This window comes from Corvus hawaiiensis, chromosome 3 (assembly GCF_020740725.1).
Source record: "Corvus hawaiiensis isolate bCorHaw1 chromosome 3, bCorHaw1.pri.cur, whole genome shotgun sequence".
Classification (NCBI taxonomy): Eukaryota; Metazoa; Chordata; class Aves; order Passeriformes; family Corvidae; genus Corvus; species Corvus hawaiiensis.
In genome coordinates, this window is record NC_063215.1 from 16,301,228 (window position 1) to 16,324,270 (window position 23,043).

The window sequence follows — 23,043 nt, forward strand, 5'->3', positions numbered from 1 at the left end:
TTGATTTCATAAAAACATAGTATTCTGTAGCACTAGGAGTAAAATTTATTTTTCTCCATATAAAGGCTCATTTATTTTTATAGCAATTTGATGACACATCTGCTTGCTTTATTCAGCTGAAAAGAAAATGTTGGTTCTTGGTGTTTTGTAAAATTGCTTTGTTAAATTATTTTCAAAATCGTTCAACTTTTAACAAATGACATTTGATACTAACATTGAAAAGCAATTTCAGCTAATTAAGTAGATCCTTCTATAACCATTGGAACATTAAGATGACAAACTGTTCATTCAGGATTATTTTAATTGGTACAATTATTGTAATTTTGTTGCAATTATGTGTTGAGCTAAAAGCTTTTGTTTAAATCATTTGAGGGTTTTTTTGTTAATATACATAAGTAAGAAGAAAAGAAGTAAAATAAAAACTGATGATAAGCATTATCTGTTTACTTTTTCATTACAGTGCTTTAGACAAGTATCTATTGAATTATTCTTTTAGAAAAGTATGTTACATGCTTTCAGCCAATCTGTAGAAATTTTAAATGTTAAAATTGAGCAAGATCATTGAAATGTAACTTTTCTGGAAAGTTATTATGTTAATTCCAGTTTTGACACTGTTTAAACACCTTTTAAGAAAAAGGGTGAAATGAACTTTTGAGGGATTTGTGAGTTGCTTAATGCCTATTGATGTATTAATTTAAGAAGTGTAGCTATTTAGTGATTATAGAAATTAAAAATGAAAAAGCTGTGGAAGGTGCCACATTCATCACTCTGATTATAATGTTCTCTGCAATCATCTTTGCCCAGGCCAGGTTTAAATAAATCACATCCTTTAAGTAGACAATTTAGTATTCTTGTAGACCTCACAGTGAGGCATTACTTCTAAAATATTTAACCTTTTTGTTTTTCCATTTCCTTTTATTGTCTCTTACTTAAAATGCAGGGCACATAAAGTTATTATGTTTCCTACTGGGCTAATAGTGTGGTCTCAGTGTTAAAAGGCAGTGTACCAGTTGAGTAGTAGGTGGTTGATGCCCACCTTTTTTTTTTTAAATTCTTTTGCCTTTTGTAATTCAAATAGCACTGCAAAGCTGTGAATGAATCCGGGCATTTGTAACTGCTTCAACACTTTATCTTAAAGTATGCCAATGTAGGGTGTGTTCTGGAGAGTTGTTTAAAAACCAGAACTTTTTAATATGGCTCAGTGACAGTGCAGGATACTGGGTGTGGAAGATTAGTTTAATAAATATCAATCTTTTAAGGATCGGAATTTTTTTTTCTTTCCGAAATGATCAAAAGTGGGAGCACTGAGGAGAGGTGCTTTATCCGCTGGTACTTGAATAGAGTCAGTTTTGCAAAGCAAGCTTTCCTGAATACCTATGGTAATAGGAGTTTTTAAATAGCTATTGCATCTGTTCCGTGAAGTCTCTTCTGCTTAATATGCGCTGAGGGGGCTTGAATTTTTGTCTACATAGATATATCAAACTATAGCTTTCTCTTTTTTGGTCTTTATTGAGATAAATCATTTAGTTCCTTATGTTATAGTATTGAATGTGCAATGACTTTTTATTCCTGTCTTTATACGAATGGGCTTATAAGCAAATGTTCTTTTTCAGTGTCCAAATGACCTGTTGCAATTTTCAGTTTGAGAGAATATTTGCAGCACAGTTGCTGATAGTACTGCAAAGTTCCTGGAGCCGTTTGTGGTGAGAGCTTTTAACACTGTCACTATACTGACCAGACATGAGAAAAGTAGGATAAGTAACTAAAGAGCAAAGCATAGTATTAGTAGGATTTGATTATTAGGTATTAGAGATCAGATGTCTAATTAGCAGACTGTTAAGCATCAAAATTTCATATTGCATTCCATAGCGGCCGAGGTTTTCTAGTTTTGTGTTTCTCAGTATCAAATCTCTGGAAAAATTTTTTTCTCATTTTTAATGACAAATTATTTCATTATTTTAAGCAACATTTTTGACTTGTATCGTATTGAGAGGAAAAAATTAAAAAGCACATGATAGATAAAACATGACATGCCTTCATGCTCGTGCCTTCTGTTGCTCTATTATTTAATAGCAATTAATTAAGTAATTTGCTTTTTATGGAGTGAAAAAGTTAAATGACTCTTGTCCATGCAGTTGCTTGCTCCTGTGAAACACACGAGGTAAAAAAAATAAGGTGTGCAAAGATAAATTTGAAGCATTTCTTTGTTTTCACCTTCAGGGAGAGAGGTTTGGAAAAAGCAGGGAGACCAGCCCTTCAGGGTATGAGGGCTTGTAAAGAAGTTAACCTTTCACCAGTCTGGGAACAGCAGGGCAGGCTGCTCCATGAGAGAGGAGCGGGGAGCTGAGGAGGACAGCAAGGCAGGCACGGCATTGTGAGCAAGGGGAGCAGTCCCACAGTAGCCAAATGGGAAGGTGGGAGCAGGTTCAGTGACGGTAACCAGGGACAGCAAACAGCCCGGTGGCCTCTAGCCACAAGGCACGTTTTAGGTCAAGGCAGGAAGTTAAGCCAGTGGTCAAGGTCAAGAGGGGAGGACCAAGGTTAAAGGCCTGAGCTTAAAAGCTGTTCTTAACTCAGGCAAGAGAGCCCTCCAGTGATGCTTCTCACAGCTCTTGTCACCACAGCCTGGTTCCTCAGCTATTCTGCATCAGATCCAGCCTTGAGCACAGGCCCCAAAATCCCTGCCTGGGGGGAAGAGGTGGGTAAATCCTGTTGGCATATTTCAGGGCCTGACGTAACCAATGACATAGGCTATGTGGGCACCTCTAGTGCAGCCTCCAGTGCAGATGAAGGTGGTTGATTTTGGCTGTTGCCATTTTGCCACCACCTAGCAGGGCAGTGAAGTAGATGGTCAATAGGTGGGCTGCCATGTGTAGCCCAACAGCTTAGCACCTTCGCCTGAGCTATGCTGGCAACATTCAATGCTGGACACACTGTCAGACCATGGTGGTTATTTTCTAAGTCAGTCATGGAAGTACAAGGTGAACATAATTAGAACAAATTTGAATCTTATTTACAGTCTCTTGAATGGAAGGTAAGATGATGTGCCTCTGTGTACTTGTACTAAGTTATCTGTATTTGAGGAAAAAGCAGAAATAATTCATCATTGTTGGAATACAACTTATTCCACAATGAAAGCAGTTTTTAATTTCACCTGCTTATGGGAAAGAGATATGAAGAGTAGTGGAATGAATTTTTAAGGTTCACTTCAATCAATGTAATGTTTTGTTTTAGCCTCATTCCTTCTAAATTCAAGTAGTTTCTCCTGGAAACAGACAGTCTGTAACACTGACACTTTTTGATGCTTCTGATTTTAAAAATAATTCTTTTGCCTCAGGAATCTAGCCTCAAAATGAGAATAGTGTGTTCACAGTGCTTTATTTTTAGATCTGCATGCTAATATTTTAGAGAAAGTAACTCCTAAAGTGCTTTACATGCTAACCTTTTATTTTTTTATCTGAGAAGTGCAGGCACGTATGGTTTTTGTGGCTCTTTGCCAAAAGATTATCATTTACATAAATATTTCTTTCAAAGGCGTAGTTTAAGACATTGAGCTCAGGAGGTTAGAATAGAGACTTCAATCTGCACACCAGCAGTGGGCTATTGGCTTCTGAACAGTAGCTTTGTTCATCGTATTCGGAACACTGTTCACATTCAGACTTAAGTAGAGCTGGCATTAAAAATCAGCTAATTTGTTTCATGTGATTCATCAGCTGTGTGTTTTATTTAAATCTATGTCACATTCTCTTTTGGCTTTTTATTTTGTAGATTGAAGTGTTGAAGTAGGCCACTTTTTAACTCTTCAGTTCCTGACTTGAAAAGTGACTTAATTTTTGCTTTTCCAATGTTGAAGTCCTGACTCAAATACTTACAGTAAATATATATAACTAACATACATAACTAAAGTGTGCATTAAGGATCTTGGTTTTTTTCACCATTTGATGTTTGATTTAAAACAGACACATTTACAATCAGTTTAGTTGTAGTTTTATATAAGGCAAAATAGAACAACCTAAGGTAGTAGCTAAACATTAGTGTGTAAAATATGCACTTCTCAGATTCTGTGGAGTATACAAGCTTTTCTTTGATACTGCCAAAGTTCTTATTTTTTCTTTTGGCCCTTCACTTCTTGAGGTTAGGACTGCTTTCAGCTTCTATTAGATTTCTTTAAACTCTGCCAGAGAATGAAGTGTTCCCATTATTTGAAATTGTAACCTTTGAGTGTCCAGTTTGTCTTTTCACAGATGCATCACTTTTTATTCTCTTAAGGCTGGAGTCTCTGAAGCCTTACATACACTGAACTTCCCCAGAGTGGATAATCCAACTGCCATCTGGACAGTGTCTCATAATGATTTGCAGAATTAGAACCTTTGTTAAAATAGGCTACACTTGCTTTTATGCTTTATATTTGTTACATTTTTCCTGTGCTATAAAGTAGTCTCTCACTATGAATGAAGTTATTCATAGATACTGTTTATGACAGCATGGCCTGGTGGTATTCTCCATCTGTTAGGTACATGGTCCATTCAGATGTTTTCTGGTAAAATTTATAGGAATTTGTTAATTCTACTCTTAGTATATGGCAAGAATGTCTTAAAAGATCAGATTGAAAGATTAGCACAGCTGAAATACATTTTTAATGTAATGGAGTTGCACTTACTTCAAGCATGTAACATTGATTCTCAATTCTTTTATTTTTCTTAACATTAAATGCTAAGTATTTTGTGTAAATCTGCCACTTCTGTCTCTGGAATAATCCCATGGTACATAAAATTCTACTGTTTATGGAGGATCTAAAAATAAAGATAAAAAAAGATTGTTGCTTTTTAAAAGCAGAGAAATTGTGAACTAGGGTAAGATTATTCAGCTAATGGTAGACTTAGTTCATTAGTTCTATTAAAAATACAATTAAATTACAACCAGTTGGGGGTTTCTTTAAAATGTTTTATGGTTTTTTCCTCTTCATAGACACAATGTGAGTGTGAATTTATTTAATGTAAGAGATTCCTGGTGTACTGATGATTTACTGAGTGTGCATGAGAGTCTCCTTCCTCCCTTCCCATGCATGCATCAGTGCACTTATTTCCCCCATGACAGCACTGGTAGTTGCCTTAGATCTTTTAACTGTCCAATAATCAGAGAAAACTCTTACACTTTCTTTTTTCTATGCTACCTTCTTCTTTTTAGCAAGTTTCAGCAGCTCACAGAGCAGCCAACATATCTATGCTCTTGCTCTTTATCATGGAGCTGTAGTCTTGATATGTCTTTGAAAAGAGCCATTAAAAATCATAATTAATTTTATATTTATATAAAGTTTTTTATATTTTTCTCCTCACAGTTTTTTTCTATTTTTGCTTTATGTACAGTGAGGTTACTTCATTGGTATCCATATGGAGTGCTGTCACAGTCACTTTATAGCCATTACTGTAACTGTATTCACCATTCTCAGTGCGTTCTTTCACTGTTTACATTTTTATTATGCTGGGTGTGAGAAATACTTTTTCATTTTAGTAATCTTTAATTTAGATTAACATTTCTCATTTGATATACCAGTACTATGAGATGAAACCTCAAATAAGATAGGTCCATCTGACCAACAATGTTAGCCTTCATCACTTTGCTTGGTAGGAGCTTTTCATAAACTTCCACAAGACTAACATTTAATCCTTCTACTTGTTCCTTCCTGAAACTTGCCTTTATACTAGTGCTCACAAAACCCCCACTGTTGCTTGACAATAGCCATAATGCATGAACAGTCCCTTACATTGATCATGTCTCATGGTTTTGTTATTTTCATTTGTTTGTGGCTTTTTCTTAGAAGGTGAATTGCTTGAAAGCAGGTGGTTGTTTTCCCACTTTTTGCAATGGATGCACGGTTAGATTTTGATCAACTTCTAGGATGCCTGTTCCTGTTACAAAAAGTTAGTTTAAAAATGAGATTGTTTTTACCATGGAATTCTGATTTGGGTATAGGAATTTGAATAGATATTTGAGGTTGAAGTTGACAAATGTTAACTTCTGCTTACTTTGGATTTGACATTACTGATGTATGGCTTCTTTGACATTTCTCTGAAGCATACCATTAGATCAGATTGTTCAGCAGTTTGAGGTTTTTTTGCATATTAGAAAACGTTACACTGATCTTTCTGCAGACAGTGCAGCTCTTTATGTGTTCTTTTATGTTTCAGAAAGCAGGAAGAATGGGTGCAAGTGTACTAGTATTTCACCCTAGAATATCACTTTGTAAACTGAAGTCATACTCTAATAAATATGGTTTATGATGTATCTAATTTCGCCCCCCAGAATTTCAAAGAATATTCCTACAACTAAAGATGTTGAACCTCTACTTGAAATTGATGCAGATATTCGGAACTTTGAAGTATTTTTATCGTCACGAACACCTGTTCTTGTTGCACGTGATGTAAGAACCTTTTTGCCTTGTACTGTGAACTTGGATCCCAAGCTACGAGAAATAATTGCAGGCGAGTATGCTTTCAAATAAATGGAAAATGACAAATCTATTCTTTATTTTAAGTTGAGCTACTTGGCATGTCACACAGAACACTCATTTGTTCAATATATCATACCTTCAGATTGTCTGATTTGACTTTGGTAAGAGGCCATTCAGTTTTGCTTAATAGTTTTGCTGTAACAGCCAGACCATACTAGACTAAAGCTTCCCTTTTGGAGGGGGGAGTCCACTGTTCTTGCTTTACAGAGTGCTTTAGGAGATGGAGGAAACCAATACAAGCAATTATATTTTAGTAGAAGAGATGTGAGTTGACTTCACATCTTTGTTAACAATTTTGAAAATATATGTAAAACCCTATAGGAATGAAGTCAGTGAAACAAAGTCTTCTCCAGGCTGAAGAACCCCAACTCTGTCAGCCTTTTCTCATAGGAGAGGTGTAGGGTATGCCCAGCCACTGCCCTGGAGGGACATCTGCTGAGATAAGGAGATTGCACAATCTCCCAGCAGGACCCCCCCCCCCCGGGAAGGCAGCTACTCTTCAGTTACAGCAAGAAGACAAACCCAGAATCCTCTGGGAGGCCCTGTGCAGATCCTTTGTAACCCATTGGCCTTTACCCTCTGACACCCACCCCCTGTATCCCTATAAAGCCAGCCCCCTGCCCCTGCGAGGGCAGAGAGAGCCTGTCCTTGGCCTCCCCTTCGCCGGAGTACGGACCGATAAAGCTGCCTCGTGTGGAACAGCTGTACGGGCCTCTCGTCTCTCTCCCTGGTCTGGCCTGGAGGCTGCCCTGCAGAGCTGAGCTGAAATCACGAGCTGACAATCACTAAAGAGCTGACAGCTTCTGTACAGGCCCTCCTGCCAGCAGCTGAGGGAAGACACCGGGCCTTGGGAAGGCGATCCTCCATGGGACCATCTCTCCAGACCGGTCACAGCTTCCTTGGTCAGAGCTACTGACCCCACACCAGCTGTCATAGAAAGGTGTTCCTTAGAGTCTTATAGTGGCTTGGTTTGGAAGGGACCTTAAAGATGGTCTAGTTCCAACCCCCCTGCCATGGGAAGGGACACCTTTCACTAGACCAGGTTGCTCAGAACCCCTTCTAACCTGGCCTTGAACACTTCCAGTGTTGGGGCATCTGTAAGTTCTCTGGGAACCTGCTCCAGTGCCTCACAACCCTCAAGGTAAAGATTTTCTTCCTAACATCTAATCCAAACCTACTCTCAGTTTGAAGCCATTCCCCCTTGTCCTGTCTCTGTAAATATTCTCTCTCCACCTTTCCTGTAGGCTCTCTCCAGGTGCTGGAAGGCCACAGTTAGGTCACCCCAAAGCCACCTCTTTTTCAGGCTGAAAAATTCCAATTCTCTCAACCTTTCCTCACAGCAGAGGTGTTCCATCCCTCATTAATCATCTTTGTGGCCTCTTCTGGATTTGCTCAAATACATTTATGTCCTTCTTCTGGGGATCCCAGAGCTGGATGCGGCACTGTGAGTGGGGTCTCACCAGAGGGGGGCAGAGGGGCAGAATCCCCTCCCTCACCTGCTTCCCACGCTGCTTTGGATGCATCCCAGGACATGTTTGGCTTTCTGGGCCGCAGGGGCACATGGCCGGGTCATGTCCAGCCTCTCATCCACCAGTGCCCCCAAGTCCTTCTCAGCAGGGCTGCTCTGGATCTGTTCATTCCCCAGCCTGGATTGTTACTGTGGGTTGCCCTGACCCAGGTGATCTTGTTAAACCTCTTAATATTCTCGTAGGTCCGCTTCTTGAGCTTGTCCAGGTCCCTCTGGATGGTATCGTGTCCCTCAGGTGTGTCAACTGCACCACTCAGCTTGGTGTCATCTGCAAACTTGCTGAGGATGCACTCGATCCCTTCATTCATGTCATTAATGCAGATATTAAATAACACTGGTCCCAGTATGGACCCCTGAGGGACACCACTTGCCACTGATGTCCACTGGGACTTGAGTTATTGACCACTAACTTCTGGATGCAATTGTCCACACCCAGTGTCTTACCTATGTAACAGTCTACCCATCAAATACATCTCCAATGTAGAGAGCAGGATACTGTGGGGGAGTATATGAAAAGCTTTGTTGAAGTCCAGATAAATGATATCTGTAGCCCTTCCCTTGTCCACTGATGCAGTCACTCCATCACAGAAGGCCACAGGGTTGGTCAGGCAGGACTTCCCTGTGGTGAAGCTGTTGCTGGCTGTCTTGAATCACCTCTGTCCTCCATGTGCCTTAGCAAAACTTCTCAGAGGATGTGGTCCATGATCTTCAAAGGCACAGAGGTGAGGCTGAGAGGCCACTAGTTCCTGGGGTCCTCCTTGCTACTGTTTTTAAGAATTTGAATCTATCCATCTCTTGATGTAGAGAGCAACCTCTCCTCCCCTCCTTCCTCTCCTGTCCCTTTTGAACAGTCTGTAGCCATCAATAGTTGCACTCCAGTCATAGGATTCATCCACCAAGTTTCTGGAATGGCAGCTAGGTCATAGCTTTCCAGCAGCACGGTGGCTTCCAGCTCCTCCTGTGAGTTGCCCACTCTGTGTACACTGGGTAGAGGCACCTCATGTGGGCTGTCAGCTGTGTCACCTTCTTAGAGGAACACCCTTTAATTCTTCTGAGGTATTTCAGTGGTGTTTCCCTGTTGGCTTCTGTTACCTCAAGTTCCTGGCTGATTTCTATAAGACTTTCAGTGGAGAAATTCTTCCTGATGTCCAACATGAATGTCCCCTGGCACAGGTACCTTTTGCCTGCTAGGGGGAGAATACAGGGTCCCCTGGATCTTGGCTTTTTTTCTGGTGGCTGTTCTTTCTCAGGGAGGTCAGAGCATGATTCCAGCAGTCTCTGTCCTCCAACTCTCTTGCTTCTTAATCTTTCTGCTTCTGTACTTAATGCTGCCACCAGGCTGGACCAGGGTTGTCTGCCTGGTCATGTTTCACACAGCTGTTGTCTCTGCTGCCATCCGACACTGGTGCCAGGCCCCCCTGCAGCCTGAGACCTGGATGGGAGTTCTGTCTGGGTTGTCACATCCTTTCTGGCAAGTGCAGAGGACTATAGGTTTCTGCCTTGTGGATACCATATCCAATCTCCTTCTGAGGGGATGATGACCACCAAGGGAGCTCACCTCTTGAGTAGGGTGACTGTGCCCTTCCTGCACCCCTGGCTGCACAATTACCTTGTCACACTCCCTGGGCTGAGGCTTGTTCGGGATCTTGGTTTCTTTGGCAACTCCCAGGTCTCCTTAGCACCTTCTCTGAGAGCACTTACAGCCCCTGGTGGATCAGAAGAGGCCTCTGTGTGCTGGGATTTGTTACTCTGCCATGGTACAGACCAGCCTTGAAGCAGCTTCTCTTGGAGAGTGACTGTTACATTCCTTTATGTCACATTTTAAAAAAAATCTAAATATTTAGAGACATGTAATACATTACATAAATTTATGTGATAAATCATCCTTTCTTAAAGACTCCTGTGTAGATGTGATCATCAAGAGAAATCAACCAAATCCAGCTGAAATTCGACATTCTTCTTGATGTTCTACTTGATGAGTTCTGATTGGAGTTAAATACACAAAAACGTACTGTAATGAATTGGCAAACAAAACTTTTCCAGACATTTCAAGCAAAATCTTATTCTTGTTACCTATTTATTTTTCAGATGTTCGTGCTGCAAGAGATCAGATGAATATTGGAGGACTTCCTTATCCCACCTTGCCTTTACATGAGGCACCTGCTAGAGCAACATCTCTGTTCAGTCAGCCTTCCTCAGCTTGTTCTTCGACAACCTCTTTCAATGGGCCTTTCAATAGCGGAGTTTTGTCCCCACAGCCTCACAGCAGTTACTATAGTGGTATGACAGGACCTCAGCATCCATTTTACAATCGGGTAAATAATCGAGATCCAGTTAACATTCTTCTGATTTAGTCTGGTAATACTGCAGATGTCATTTATTAAATATTAAAATGCCCATGCAAGTTTTATTTAGGAGTGGAGAAAAGTCCAAAAGTTGACAAATTTCTCAGTAGTGTTCAGTCGCTGTTGTCTGGGGAAGAAACATGGTAAATTTCATCAGAAAAACAAATTACAAAGGGGAAAAAAAATTTTGAAACACTGCTTAATAGTAGGATATTGCAGGGCGCTTTTTTTTTCTCTCTCTCTCTTTTTTTTTTTTTTTTTTTTTTGGGTAAACTGCTCAGCTGTTCACATGCTCACACACATTGGGAGGGCTCCTGTCTTTTTTTGGTGACTTTTGGTATAACATACAGAAACTCAAGTGGGGAGCTACATTATAAGAATGTATGTCTGTCTTCCCTTTTGTCTCTGTTTTTAAAGTTATTTTGGGATCTTTTCCCTAAGCTGGTGTTGTACTAGTTTAAAGGAATTAACATGAATTGCATAAAACATACATTTTTGAACTATTTGTGGGCCTCGGAAAACATAGTCCTGGGAATGGCTCATGTGAAAATTGAATGGAGTGCTTTACTGCATAGTCAAATAGAGTTTAAACTTTTTGGTTTTGTGGGATGTATTCAGTATTTTTAAACTTTATTTTTCACTTTTTTTTTTTCTGCAGTACTATCATGAAAAAACCTCAGAGAGCTGATATAAGTCATAACTTACTTCTATATACAGGAAATAGCCTCAGCTTTAAGTAGATTTGACTGTAGATAAACATATAACCTAGGAAGGTGAAATGTAAATTGAGTTATTCCTAAATCAGTGTTTGTTAACCAAGGCAAAAATATGTATATGTAAGCCAGAACTTTTTAAGTTTTCTATTTTAAAATTATTCTTGTATACCTCCAATACAGTGTCAGTATGCTGTTTTGTTGAAAATAACGGAAAATAACATATATTTTGAAGTAGTTCAACACTGATAAATGCTTGACACATGAATATTTGTGCTGATACTAACTCAGCTTAGTCCAAGTAGGTGTTTCATTTGAAGCCCTGTTTTTGTGTCTGTTTTGCTCTGTTTTGTGTTACTGTACATGACAAGGTTTAAAGTCAGGGGTGATAAACTGTTGAAACCTGTATGGGGGTTTTTTGCTCCAATAAGCATCAGAGAAACAATTATTGGTGAGTCATAAGCTGTTCTTATTCAATGAGTTTATCTGTTCATTTGTGTTAAAGCTTACAAGCATGCTTACTTTTTTGCCTGCTGAAGACTAAAATACTTCAATTTTGGCCTTTCTCTCTGGAATTTTATACTGCCCTTCTAAAGTGTGATTGTTTTTAGTGTGTCAATAAATATTGTCAGAGAACTGTATTCATTACTTTGGACTCATAAAGGTACTGTCATGGACACCACATACTGAGACGCTTTTAAAAGTAGAAAATTCATCCTGAAAAACTGTTTCCTTCAGCATTTTCAATCACATTTTATTTCTCAGGTTTTTGTAAAAATGATGTTCACAAAAAAGAATAGCAACTGAAGAATAGACTCTCCCCAGGAGAAGTTTCCAAGAGAAGTCTTGGATACTTGTATGACAAAACACAATGGATTCAAATACTTCTGTGGAAATGGCTGGATTTTATTCAAAAACACCCTAAATTCTGGGTATTCTGACCAGTAAATGGTTCCTGTCCTGTTGTCTTTAAGCATTCATTTATGCTTAAGAACAAAACCTTTGAGCTGTTGGGGAAAATGCTCTGTTTGTTTTTAGGAAATACTTTTTTTAAAAAAAATATGTATGTTTCTTCTTTTTTCTTTAGATACTTCTGTGTTATGGATCTGGAACTTCCAGTGATGTAATCTATTAATTTTTGGTTTAAAACCCAGTTCTCCCTCTGGTTAGCTTTAAAGGGAAGATTATGGTCCCATTTAGAAGCTCTTCAATTTAGCACTCAGGCTCTCAGTATAGGGCTATGCTGGACATTTACTGTCTAATGGCCTAGCTAAAAGCTGAATTCAGGTTCAGCTTCTCAAAATTGCTGCTGTCATGGATCATTGTGGAGATGTTTCTTAAAGGGAAGGTCGGAGCAGTAGGCAAGTCTAATTGGGATTTCCTGGGTGGAAACAAGAAATTATGGAATGTGAATACTTTTTTTTTTGACAAAAGAGGAGAAGATTCTTTGGTATCTTGAAAAAATTGATGTTTTGCTACATCCATTGAGCTTTGTAGGCTCTCTGCAGACTCTACACTGGTTTATGCCCAATGTATATTTCTATTGATCTCATGTTTTTGTGATACCTGTATTGTACTTCAAATGAAGGTGGAGTCTGTAAGGCCTAGCCTGTAATGGAGAATTAATCCCACAGTTGGGAAACAGTGGAGTAGCTGAAATGGGCTCAGGGGTTGATTAGAAATTATGAAAGAATTGTGGGATAATTGCCTTAGTGGGCAGATTTTTTCCATTGCTTTGTAGTTTGATGTCATGCAACCAGCAAGCTCCCTATGTGTTGCAGAGAAAAGGCTCTGCAGTGAGAGCCGGGCACTTGAATGCAGTTTGATCGCAAAGCATTTCATGCTTGGGGGTTTTCCACACAGTTTAAGCTGTTAGTGGAAAACTGAGGCATTAAATTATTCTGTGGTATTTTCTGGAAATTAATCTCTCTTTTAAAAAAAAGTTCATATTATTTCTAGAATGTGCCTTATGACAGTGGAATAGTTTTAATTCAGTGAACTTTTCTGCATCATTTTTTACTAGCCAAATAATACAGGGCAAAGGCTAGGTAACCAAGCTTTCCCATTTAGACTAATGGTTACAATGCTTATTGTGTAACTTCGCATGTTGGAAGAGCATATGAAATTTTTGTGGTAATTGTGTGGAAGCGTTCAGAGTCTACCTCTAGCAGCTAAGAATATGGAGCCATTTTTATTTTCCATAAAGTGCTTGAAGTCTAGCATATGCTGTCTACATAAGTGATATACTCAGAAATTAAACTTGAATTTCTCAGTTCATTTAGAGCTTCTGAATACAGAAGTTTTTAAGTCCTTATTGGCAAATCTAAAGTGAAATATTTCAACAATTTTACTTCTTCCTCATGGATTCTCCCTTGAGTCATAGAATTATTTACTCTATACTGAATTTCGTGTAGTAGACTAATCAGAATCTTGTCATGTGCAGAAACACAAATCAGATAATATGTTCTCTTGTGAAATATCTGGATAATACAATTTTGAAAACGCTACATATAGAAACATCAGAAATCAGTAATACAGCCATTGTTTTGAGATTTAGGTTTTTATGGTGTTTTGTTGGTTTTTAGTTGTTGGGTTTTTTTTATTTTGGGAGTTTTATTAAGAACTGGGTAATGAGTTGAAAGCAATGAGTACTGTAATTCTGCTTTTCCTAAAGTTTAAATTAACACTGTCCCTTAAACTGGTATTTGTGTTGAACAACATGCATTAATGTATTTCCAACAAAACAAAGCTCAAATATTGCTGTTCATACATTTATAAAATCTAGCATTTGTGGAAGCCCTCAGGTTGGGTGCCACAAATATGGGAAATTATAGTGATGCTGTTACGTATCACACTTTTTGTTTATTTGGTACAGTTGTCTTGGCTATTATGAATGATTCGAAGTTTTACTGAGCATCTGATTTTGAATTTAGAAGGTCAGAGAGTGAAATTGCAAGAATTATCCTTAAATTATACTTATCCCATATTGAAAACAGATGTCAGAGTGTAGTTACCAAAACCATTCTGACTCTGTTCCTCCAGAAAACTGTACCAGAGCACCCAGAGGCTCAGAGGAAAAAAAGGGTCAGTTCCTGAGGGATTTTGAAGAACTCACTCCAGAGCTTTTGATTGAATTCTGTTCAATGGTTCAATGCAAAAAGTAAAGAAAGCCATTAGTAATTGCTCTTTTTTACTTTATGAAACTCAACTAGAGGATGTGTTTTGTTGTAATGATTTTTGTTTTATTATTACATTTTGATTTGTGTAATTGTTTGTCCCTTTTTTGTTACACTTTTTTTTTCCCATAGCCATTCTTTGCCCCATATCTTTACATGCCAAGGTATTACCCTGGCAGTTCTCATCTCATCTCACGTCCACCACTAAAAACGAGTTTGTCCAGAGATCAGAGCAATGGCCTAGTAAGTATTTTGAAGGGTAATTCAAATACTAACCTAGACAATAAATATAGTGAGTAATGAAAATGAAGGTTATTAATGATGATTCTCTGTTAGACAAGTATAAGCTTTATATTATAAATATTTTAAGCAAAGGTGTTATTAACATGTAATGTAAATGTATTTTGTTTTAACTTTAGAAATTCCTTACAGAGGAAAACCAATTCTAGCATCCATGTATAAAGGTTAGAGGAGAATGACCTGTGCTACTGGCAAAAAATATAGAAATGAAAATGCCAACTGTACTATAGTTCCAAAATAGATGTAGTGATATAAGAAAATAAGCGCTATTTGTAAACTTATGTTCAATTTTATTTTAATAATATGTCACAAATTCTTTGTATCTGGAGAAGATAGAATTGCATCCTTTAATGTTGTAAACAATGCTAGAAACTGAAAGGTCAAATTAAAATGTTAAAAGAAATGTGTTAAATATTTAAGTAAAACAAAATACATTTTATCCTAAGAGTTTTTGCAAGTACATATAATTCAACTTTACCCATTAGAAGAGCAAAACAAGCAGACTTTTCTAGCTTCCTATAGAATAATAAATTTCCTGTTTAACAGTATTTATTTTACTGACAGATGGCTGTTCAAATGGAATTATGAACTAAGGAAAGATAAAAAAGTAAAGCCTCACTTGTCAGTCACTTTAATTCTAGGGTATTGATACAATGAGCAAGGCTGTTAAAAGGTGGTTAAAGCTTTAATCACTTAAAGAAAACAAATGTGTTTCTATCAAATTATGTATTATTATGAGATCATTCTCATTCACTGTTTACTTCATAATTTTTGTTGAGCCCTTGATCATTTTACCCAAACCATAATATTTTGTTGTTGTTAGGATGTTATCAAGGAGGATGCTGATGAGGGGCTTCCTTCACCCACAGACCCCTCAATGGTAAATGAGTAGTCATGTGGTGTGGAAATTTTAGCATCTCATTGCTTTTTCAGCAGTAATGAGTCTGCATTAATCGTAACTGCAGTTCACTAACACTGCATCAGTGGCTTTGGTGGGCAAATAGAGTAGTTGAAAACTAATGTAGTTCGTGAATGAATTTAAGAGCTAATATTTCACTTGTAAGATGTACTTTATTTTCCCCTGTAGTTTTCTCCTTGCCTTTCTCAGTAGCTGTGGTGAGCTTTCCGTAAAGTGTCGTGGTAGCTAAACAAAGTGTAGAATGACGCTGGTCATTCAGTGTGTAAGTTTTAGAGGTAATTGTGTTTTTCTGCTTCAGTCAACTCTCTTGCCCGAACCCCTGCTTCTTTAGTTGGTGACATAAAGCTATTGCAGGTAACACTGTATAAGGCAACTTTGATAGAAATGGAAAAATAAAACATTGCAAGTCAAAAGCTTATTCTTGAGTCAGAATGTTAACAACTACCTTTTCCATGACTTGTTTTGTTTTATCCTAAGTATTCGTACAAAGATGTCATCTTTATGGTATGTGTTTTGACTCTAATTATGGTAATCATGATTTATACCAAAACAAAGAGGTTAATGTGACTGTCATGATTCTCTTAATATTTGCTGCCAGTCATTGTTGACATTGTTGACAGTAATAGTTGGATTGCATTTACTTTTTCTTCTAGTAAATCATTGCAAAAATGTCTTTCTACTGTTGTGCAATGAAAAAAAATCAAACTCCACACAGATTCTAAACTGTGTTTAACTGTACATAACTTTCACTGAGAAACCACGTATGTGCAGTGCAATGGAAAAGATACACTAAAGTTCCCTCTCCCATGTTATTTGCTACCTTGTGTGAAGGGATGACTTTGGAGTAATTTTTCCTTTGGAGATGCTGATGCCATCCTTGTGTTTGATTCCTTATCTCAGTATCCCATTCTTTTGCCAGACCTTTGAGATTTGTCAGTGCAAGGAGAATTAAGGACTTTCTCAAAAGTATTAGCATGATGGCTGAAGAGTGTGTGTCCCTATGAGAGTGAGAAGGGACACAAGTGGAAAAATAGGATTTAGTCTTGGGGCAAAGTAGTGAATGAATTCCAGCAGCAGACCTGGAACTGGTTGCTCTTCTGCTTGCTGCTCTGAGTGTGTATGTTAAAGCACATTTAGGCTGCAGCTTCGAACAGCAATTTAAAAGACTCCTGTAAGTTAAATAACCTGTTGCCTCTGAGTAAGGAAATACAGGAATTAAAACATTAAAAAGAAACTCTCTTTGAGATAATGCTAATGGAGGATTTTGTTAGATCTGTTTTTTAATTTAATTTATTGTGAATCTCTGTAGTGCAGCATATCAGATCTTATACTTTTCTAAGACTTAGCAATATTTAACCTATGGTATAAATCTAAAACTTTGAATTTTTTTTTAAGTCTCTTGGGAAGTTGACAAGAAGGTTGCTAGTCAGGATATGATATGTGATGTCTTATCAGGGTTTCATGTACTTTAACCCACTTCTTTTGTCAACTTTATTGAATTTTCTATGAAAGGAAACAATATTATATTTGTGTTATGTGCCACAATTATCTGTAGATGATGGGTACAGTAATTTCATCCAGCTATTTAGGTAGCTCTTAATTGATGGGTTGTTGCTACTGTATAAATGATACAACTTATTAAATGGTTTGGTGCATGCAAAGTAATTAAATGAACTAAAAAACTGCACAAAGTAGTTAATGAACACAAAGATGTGTAATTGGTTTAGTGATTGAAAACAAGAGGAGCATGTAGAATCAGAATTGTCTTTCATGCTAAACTGGCAAGGAGCCAGAAATGTTTCAACTTCTGTGTAAAATAGAGAATAATCATTGTTTTGAATGTTTTGAGTCATAACAGGGTGAAAAAACAGGATTACTCAGGAGTATAATTTTTTTTTCATACAGATCATCATTTTTGCTTATTGCATGAGTTGACAGAGTTGTGTGGAGGCTGTTATGTGATCTAGTTAAGGGTCTGCTGTTGTTGTCAGTCTGATGCTGGAGTGACCAAGTTCTGAAATTTCAGACCATCATCATTAGTGTCATAATATTTGTATAAGTCTAGGTTAGCTTCGTAGAAATCAGGAATTCATTGAGAATAGTCATCCTGTATCAAGAATTTTACTTCAGCCACCTTCTGTACTTAGATTGTGTTGCTGATGATAAAACTCATCTATCTCAGACATTGTTTACTGTTCTTTGCTGAATGGATCAAAACGTAGATGTCGAACTGGTAAGTTGACCAAATGCCATCTATTTAGTTGTATCAGCATGAAGGTGTGTTGCAAATTCTAGGTTATCAGCTTGAATCACTAATGAAAATGGTCTTATGATGCTGGCCTTTGACATTTCTACTGGTTTTACTGTACAAATGGTTATTTCTGAATAACTTAAAAAACTTCTAGAGGGCCCTTTTGAAGAGTTTGTAGGTGGGTTGCAGTGTTATCAGTCATGAGATGGTAACACTTATCTGTCATAAACTTGGTTTTGTGCTTTAGTTTGCATTGTTAATTTTGACTTCTTAGGAAGGAGTTTGTTCCAATATAACTACTTTGTTTAAATACATTTTTTCATACTGCACTGAATATATAATCCCTTAAGATGTAGTATGTGTGCTTTGAATGAGAACTAACGTGGCCTAGAGCACGTAGTAAAGATAAACATACAGTACTTCTTAAGAAACTGGAAGTGCTTTTCAAAAGTTTGAGCATGAATGAGAATGTATGGCATGGGAGTTTTCTTAGGGATTTTTCAGTGCTTTTGTGTAGCTGTTTTGTGCTTTGAATATTTGTGCTTATAAGAAATAACTTTTCTATTCTGTGGATGGTGCTGGTTTGTTTTTGGGGCTTTTTCGGGGGCGGGGGGTGAGGGGAGTTGGCAGATTTGATACGTTTAGATAGAAGCTTCTTTAGGTAGAAGTTTGCAAAGTTATTTGAGGTACATTAGTGGTATAATGTGATCTTGAAATGGCAGGAGAATGTTTCATCAAAAGGAGGATTTTCTGTCAGAAACAATATAAAACCTTATGCAAAACAAAATATAGCAAGTGGTTTTTTTGCAAATGCAAAACAAAATAGTCTGCTCTTGAAAATAGTATTTGTATAGCATATCCTAAATGTATATTTTGAAGACCTATTTTAAAAGTTTCATCACATTATGAAAATATCCTGTGTCTGTCCTAACCCTGATTTCCTCTGTTTACTTCAAAGTGTGTTCTCTGTATGTTTGCCCTTTGTGATGTCACTTGAAGCTGTTGTTTCTTTTAATTGTGTTTTGTGCTTTTCTCAAAGCTGTGTAAGTCTGGGTTAGACAAAATCAGACAGGTACAGCTACTTTCTGTGAATTCTCATTCACTTGTTTCAGAGTCATTCCAAAAGCTATCATACTGGTGCTTCATGCTGGGCTGTCTGTAAACTAATGCTCATTACTAGCCTTGAGGTTTGTTTTGACAAGCTGCTTTTAGCTTTTGCATGGCAAATACTTTTCAGACTAATGTTCTGTAAGCATTTCTAACAAAACCACTAAGGCTGAAAAATGTGTCAGTTTAAGTACAGTTTTAATTCACTTACATGATGACAATATCCCTAAAGCTATTTCATTACTTATTCTTCAGAGAGTGCTTTTCATAAAGAATGATTTGGATTAATGTGCATCTATTTCAAACAGTTCACACTTAAAAAAAAATAGTCTAAATATTTCAGCTTTTACATATCTTTTTTATACACTGAAAGCAATGTTTCTAAACTCGGTCTTAATGCATGCAGAAAGAATGGCTTGTCCTTGATTGTTAGAAAAATATTTTGATCTGTTGAATTAGAAGTGTTTAAAACTTTTCTTCATTTATTTCTGGGTGTATCATAGATAATGTCTTTAATAGATTTTGAGAAAAAAGGCAATTGCTAACACATGTTGCTTAGGGATCATTTATTTTAGTAGTGCCACAATGTATTTGGCTATAACCGTTCCTTTTATTTTAATTGATAAGCAAAAAATAATTAAGATTTTAATTAACTTAGTATCTTGTCCTTGTTGATATATTATCTAACTCATGCCAATAGTAAATAGTGTGTTTATGAGGAAATAATGGATAAAGCTGGTATTCTGAAGAAAAACCCACAGTGATTTTTTAAAGAGGAAAATCAAATATGTTCATAAAAAAGTATATGATAAATATATTATGGGTGAAGCTTCATTCTGTCATTTTCGTCATTTTAATGATTGGCTTATATCCTTGACGTGATACAGATTTTAGTTGTGCTAAAAATCAGACTAAATTAAGAGCTGAAATTTGTCCTTTAGATGCCTATATGATAACTAATGAGGTATTGTAGGCACCTAATTAGGGAGACATTGCAGATTCTGAAAAGTAGCTGTCTTGTCCTCAAAAGGAATACCAAGCCTAGACTGGAGTGGAATTAAAATGTTTAATTTTTATGCAATAATTTAGGGTAGATTGCCTTCCCAGAAAATGAGATATATCTTTTGTTTGTTTATTATCCAGTTTACATAACATTAAAAGAATTATGAATGGTTAGAGAAACAAAAGTTAGTGCCCCAGCTATTTCCAGGCAAGTGTGTTCAAAAGGTTCAAATTCCCCACAACCCCCCGTAGTGTTCCTGAATGAAGCTGATAGTTACACAGTTTAAAGTCCATTTCAAGGACATCTGGTGGAAAACTTTGAGGTAATTACATATAATATCATCTAAACTTTGAAACTCAGAGTGGCTTGGGTGGGGAGTGTGCCTAGCTCCCCAGATCAGGATATCTTTGATAATAAGTCAGAAATAACTCTGAGGTAGTAGATAATGGGGTTTTGGATTGCTGTCTTGGAATGACTAGTTGAATAAATTCTTTGTAAATATCCTGGTTTAGATAATTCAGATAAGGTTAATGGCATTCTCTGTGATAACCCTTGGTTTTCATAAGCAATATATTGGGATCTAGTAATTTATATTAATTCTGAAATATTAAACAATTTAGACATAATTAAATAAAAATGGGGGACAATATTGCAACTCTAAAACCAGCCTTCATTGGTAATTTGAGGAATATAATAAAACTTGATTAGCTGAACTCTGGATAGTCAACATGCACTTTTACATCCCAGGGTTTATGCATGCGATGATGACCTCTGATGCTTTAGAAACTCTTCTGCATGCTCCCAAAATGAGCTGTTTGGTGCACAGTCTACAATGCTGAACCCAAAACTTAATGTTCAGAAAAAAGGGAGGATGCAACCTCCCTCACAGGTGGAGAGCATACAAATATTTTCTAACTGATAGAACTGATTTTGATTTTGCTTTTAGGAATTTGGAATCACTGATGTTACTGTGCACAGGTTCCCATCCAGGGGAAACGTGGTTTTTTTAAGAACCCACCTTAATATACTGTCTACCTGCAGATACATTTCTTTTAGTTTTCCACCCTTCCTTTGAAATTCCCAGAAGCTGGCAACATTAACAGGACAACTTTTGTGCTACAGAGCTGAATTATAAATAATTTCTACCTCAATCATGCCTAAGTTTGAGGTACATGAAGCATCCTCATAGTATCTTGTAGAGCATTTGCAGTGCTGCTGCTTCTGTGCTATGGTACACAGCCCCTTGGCTGATCTTGCATAAATAGAGCTGAAGGAACCTCTGGAAAATGAACAGATACTGTTGAAATTACCCATTTAATCCAAGTAGTTGAGGAGTTATCTTTGTTTTGAGTATCATTGAGTTTTAGGTCATCTTTGTCTGATAATAAAGCAGCAGTTTTTAAGACAGAAAAATCTAGGTTGTATCTGCATTATTTGAGAAAAAACTCAAACATCCCAAAACCAAACTAACAACTAAAGTTAGGGGAAAATTTGTGGGTGAAACTGCATTGCAAATTGATTAACTTGTACTTAATATTTCTGATTTTTATGTTTCTTTTCTTAAAATTATGTAATTTGTCATAAAGGCAGGACTCAAGATGCTGGTTTTTTTCTCCTATAAATACATATAATGACTGTTCTCCAGTATATAGATATTCTGATAGTAATTAAAAATGCCTGTGCAATCTTATTCTCATCTCTTAATTTTAAAATGTAGTTGAACACAGTTTGATTTGTATTAGTGTGTATTGTGAACTTCTGGGTGTACTGAGTATTTGAACAAGTCTTATGTGGACATTTTCTCACTTGCAGGGAGCAGGAGCAGGCACAGGGTCAGCTGCAGGAGTATTGCATGTATCTCTGAGCACAATGAGTGTGGAAGCTGTCTGTGAGAAGCTAAAGCAGATAGATGGTCTGGACCAGAGCATGCTACCTCAGTATTCTGCAACTATAAAAAAGGTATCAGCTGAATTTCATTAATATATTTAGTTCCTAAACATGGAAATACACAAGGAGTGGGAAATATTTAGTTGCCTCTTTTCTTGAAAATGTGTATTTAAATACATCATATGTTAAAGTAACATCCTGAGTTCTGTGCATGACAAGTTTGGAGGACATTTTAATACAGCTATTTAATTTTCAGAGAAAATGTGCTCTGTTGGAAAGGACAAACAGTCAGAAATATAAATGCTGGTGAGACTGGTTATTCTGAGAAAAGCAAGAAAAATGTTTTCAAAATTGCCATGTGTAATAAATAAATAAAAAGTGTTGCAAATGTATTCTATATCTAGGTAGCAATATCCCTTTCTTTTTTCTCTGTGAAAAATTGGCACATCTCTCCTGTTGTAAATGAGTGGTGAAGATGGTTCCATTTCTTTATCACAGTCCACATCTATTTGCTTCGGAAGAAGGTCACTGTATGTTTTTCTGCCTCTCCTCTTTTCTGTGAAAGATACATTAATGCAGAATTTTTTTTTGCTCTTTAACTTTTTTTTCACTGTTCTGTGTGCTATTTTACAAAGAAAGAAGGGGAAAATATGAAGGTTGTCATTAGTCAGTGTTTTTGCTGAGCTCGCTTTGTCCTGGAACCTATCGTATCTTGAATAATACAGGAAGGATGTTGATTCAAGGATTAAGAGACAGGTTTATCATAGGAAGCTTCAGTGAAGTTACTTAAAACAAGATGTAGGACGTTAGATTGCAGGTCATTAAGTGAAGCTGCAAAATATTTCAGTTGCTTCTGTTGCTCCAGAGTGCAAAAAGAATGTGCTCATCAGTTATCTCTAATGAGATTCCTCTTATTTATATTCTTGCTTTTCTTAGAAGGGATATCAAAGAAGAATGAAAATGGCTCAGCCTGGTCTTTTTCCTGGTTTGACTAAGACCATCTGCTGGGATATGGGAACAAAACCATTGAGATCCCTCAGTATAAGCAGTGGTCTGAACTTGGGTCTTCTGTTTTCTGGCAGCTCTCCTAAGACATGGTTCCTCTTTTACATTCTGTCCATACACTGATACATGGTATAAAGAGAAATACTTCTCATTGTTATGTAATGAAAATGGTTCTGTGTTGAATTTGGTGCTTTTGGAAGTTAAGCGCTGTATAAACATTCTGAATGTAAGGACCCATCTTTCTAGAATATAGATGTTGTTTAAGCACTTCTTGTTTATCTCTGATTGATGATGAACA

At 37.0% G+C, this 23,043-nt stretch overlaps 1 protein-coding gene across 4 annotated transcripts in view; it reads left to right on the forward strand.

Annotated features, from left to right (window-relative positions):
- The window catches only part of KIDINS220 (kinase D interacting substrate 220), a 77,862-nt gene that overhangs the window by 48,819 nt on the left and 6,000 nt on the right, over window positions 1-23,043 (forward strand). For 2 of the 4 annotated variants that reach the window (XM_048296152.1, XM_048296151.1), the window contains 5 exons: window positions 6,304-6,482; window positions 10,128-10,354; window positions 14,406-14,516; window positions 15,397-15,453; window positions 21,666-21,812. In XM_048296152.1, the coding sequence (XP_048152109.1) occupies window positions 6,304-6,482; window positions 10,128-10,354; window positions 14,406-14,516; window positions 15,397-15,453; window positions 21,666-21,812 (721 nt within the window). The remainder of the gene's footprint in view (window positions 1-6,303; window positions 6,483-10,127; window positions 10,355-14,405; window positions 14,517-15,396; window positions 15,454-21,665; window positions 21,813-23,043) is intronic. The other 2 variants (XM_048296153.1, XM_048296154.1) reach the window with 2 other exon arrangements.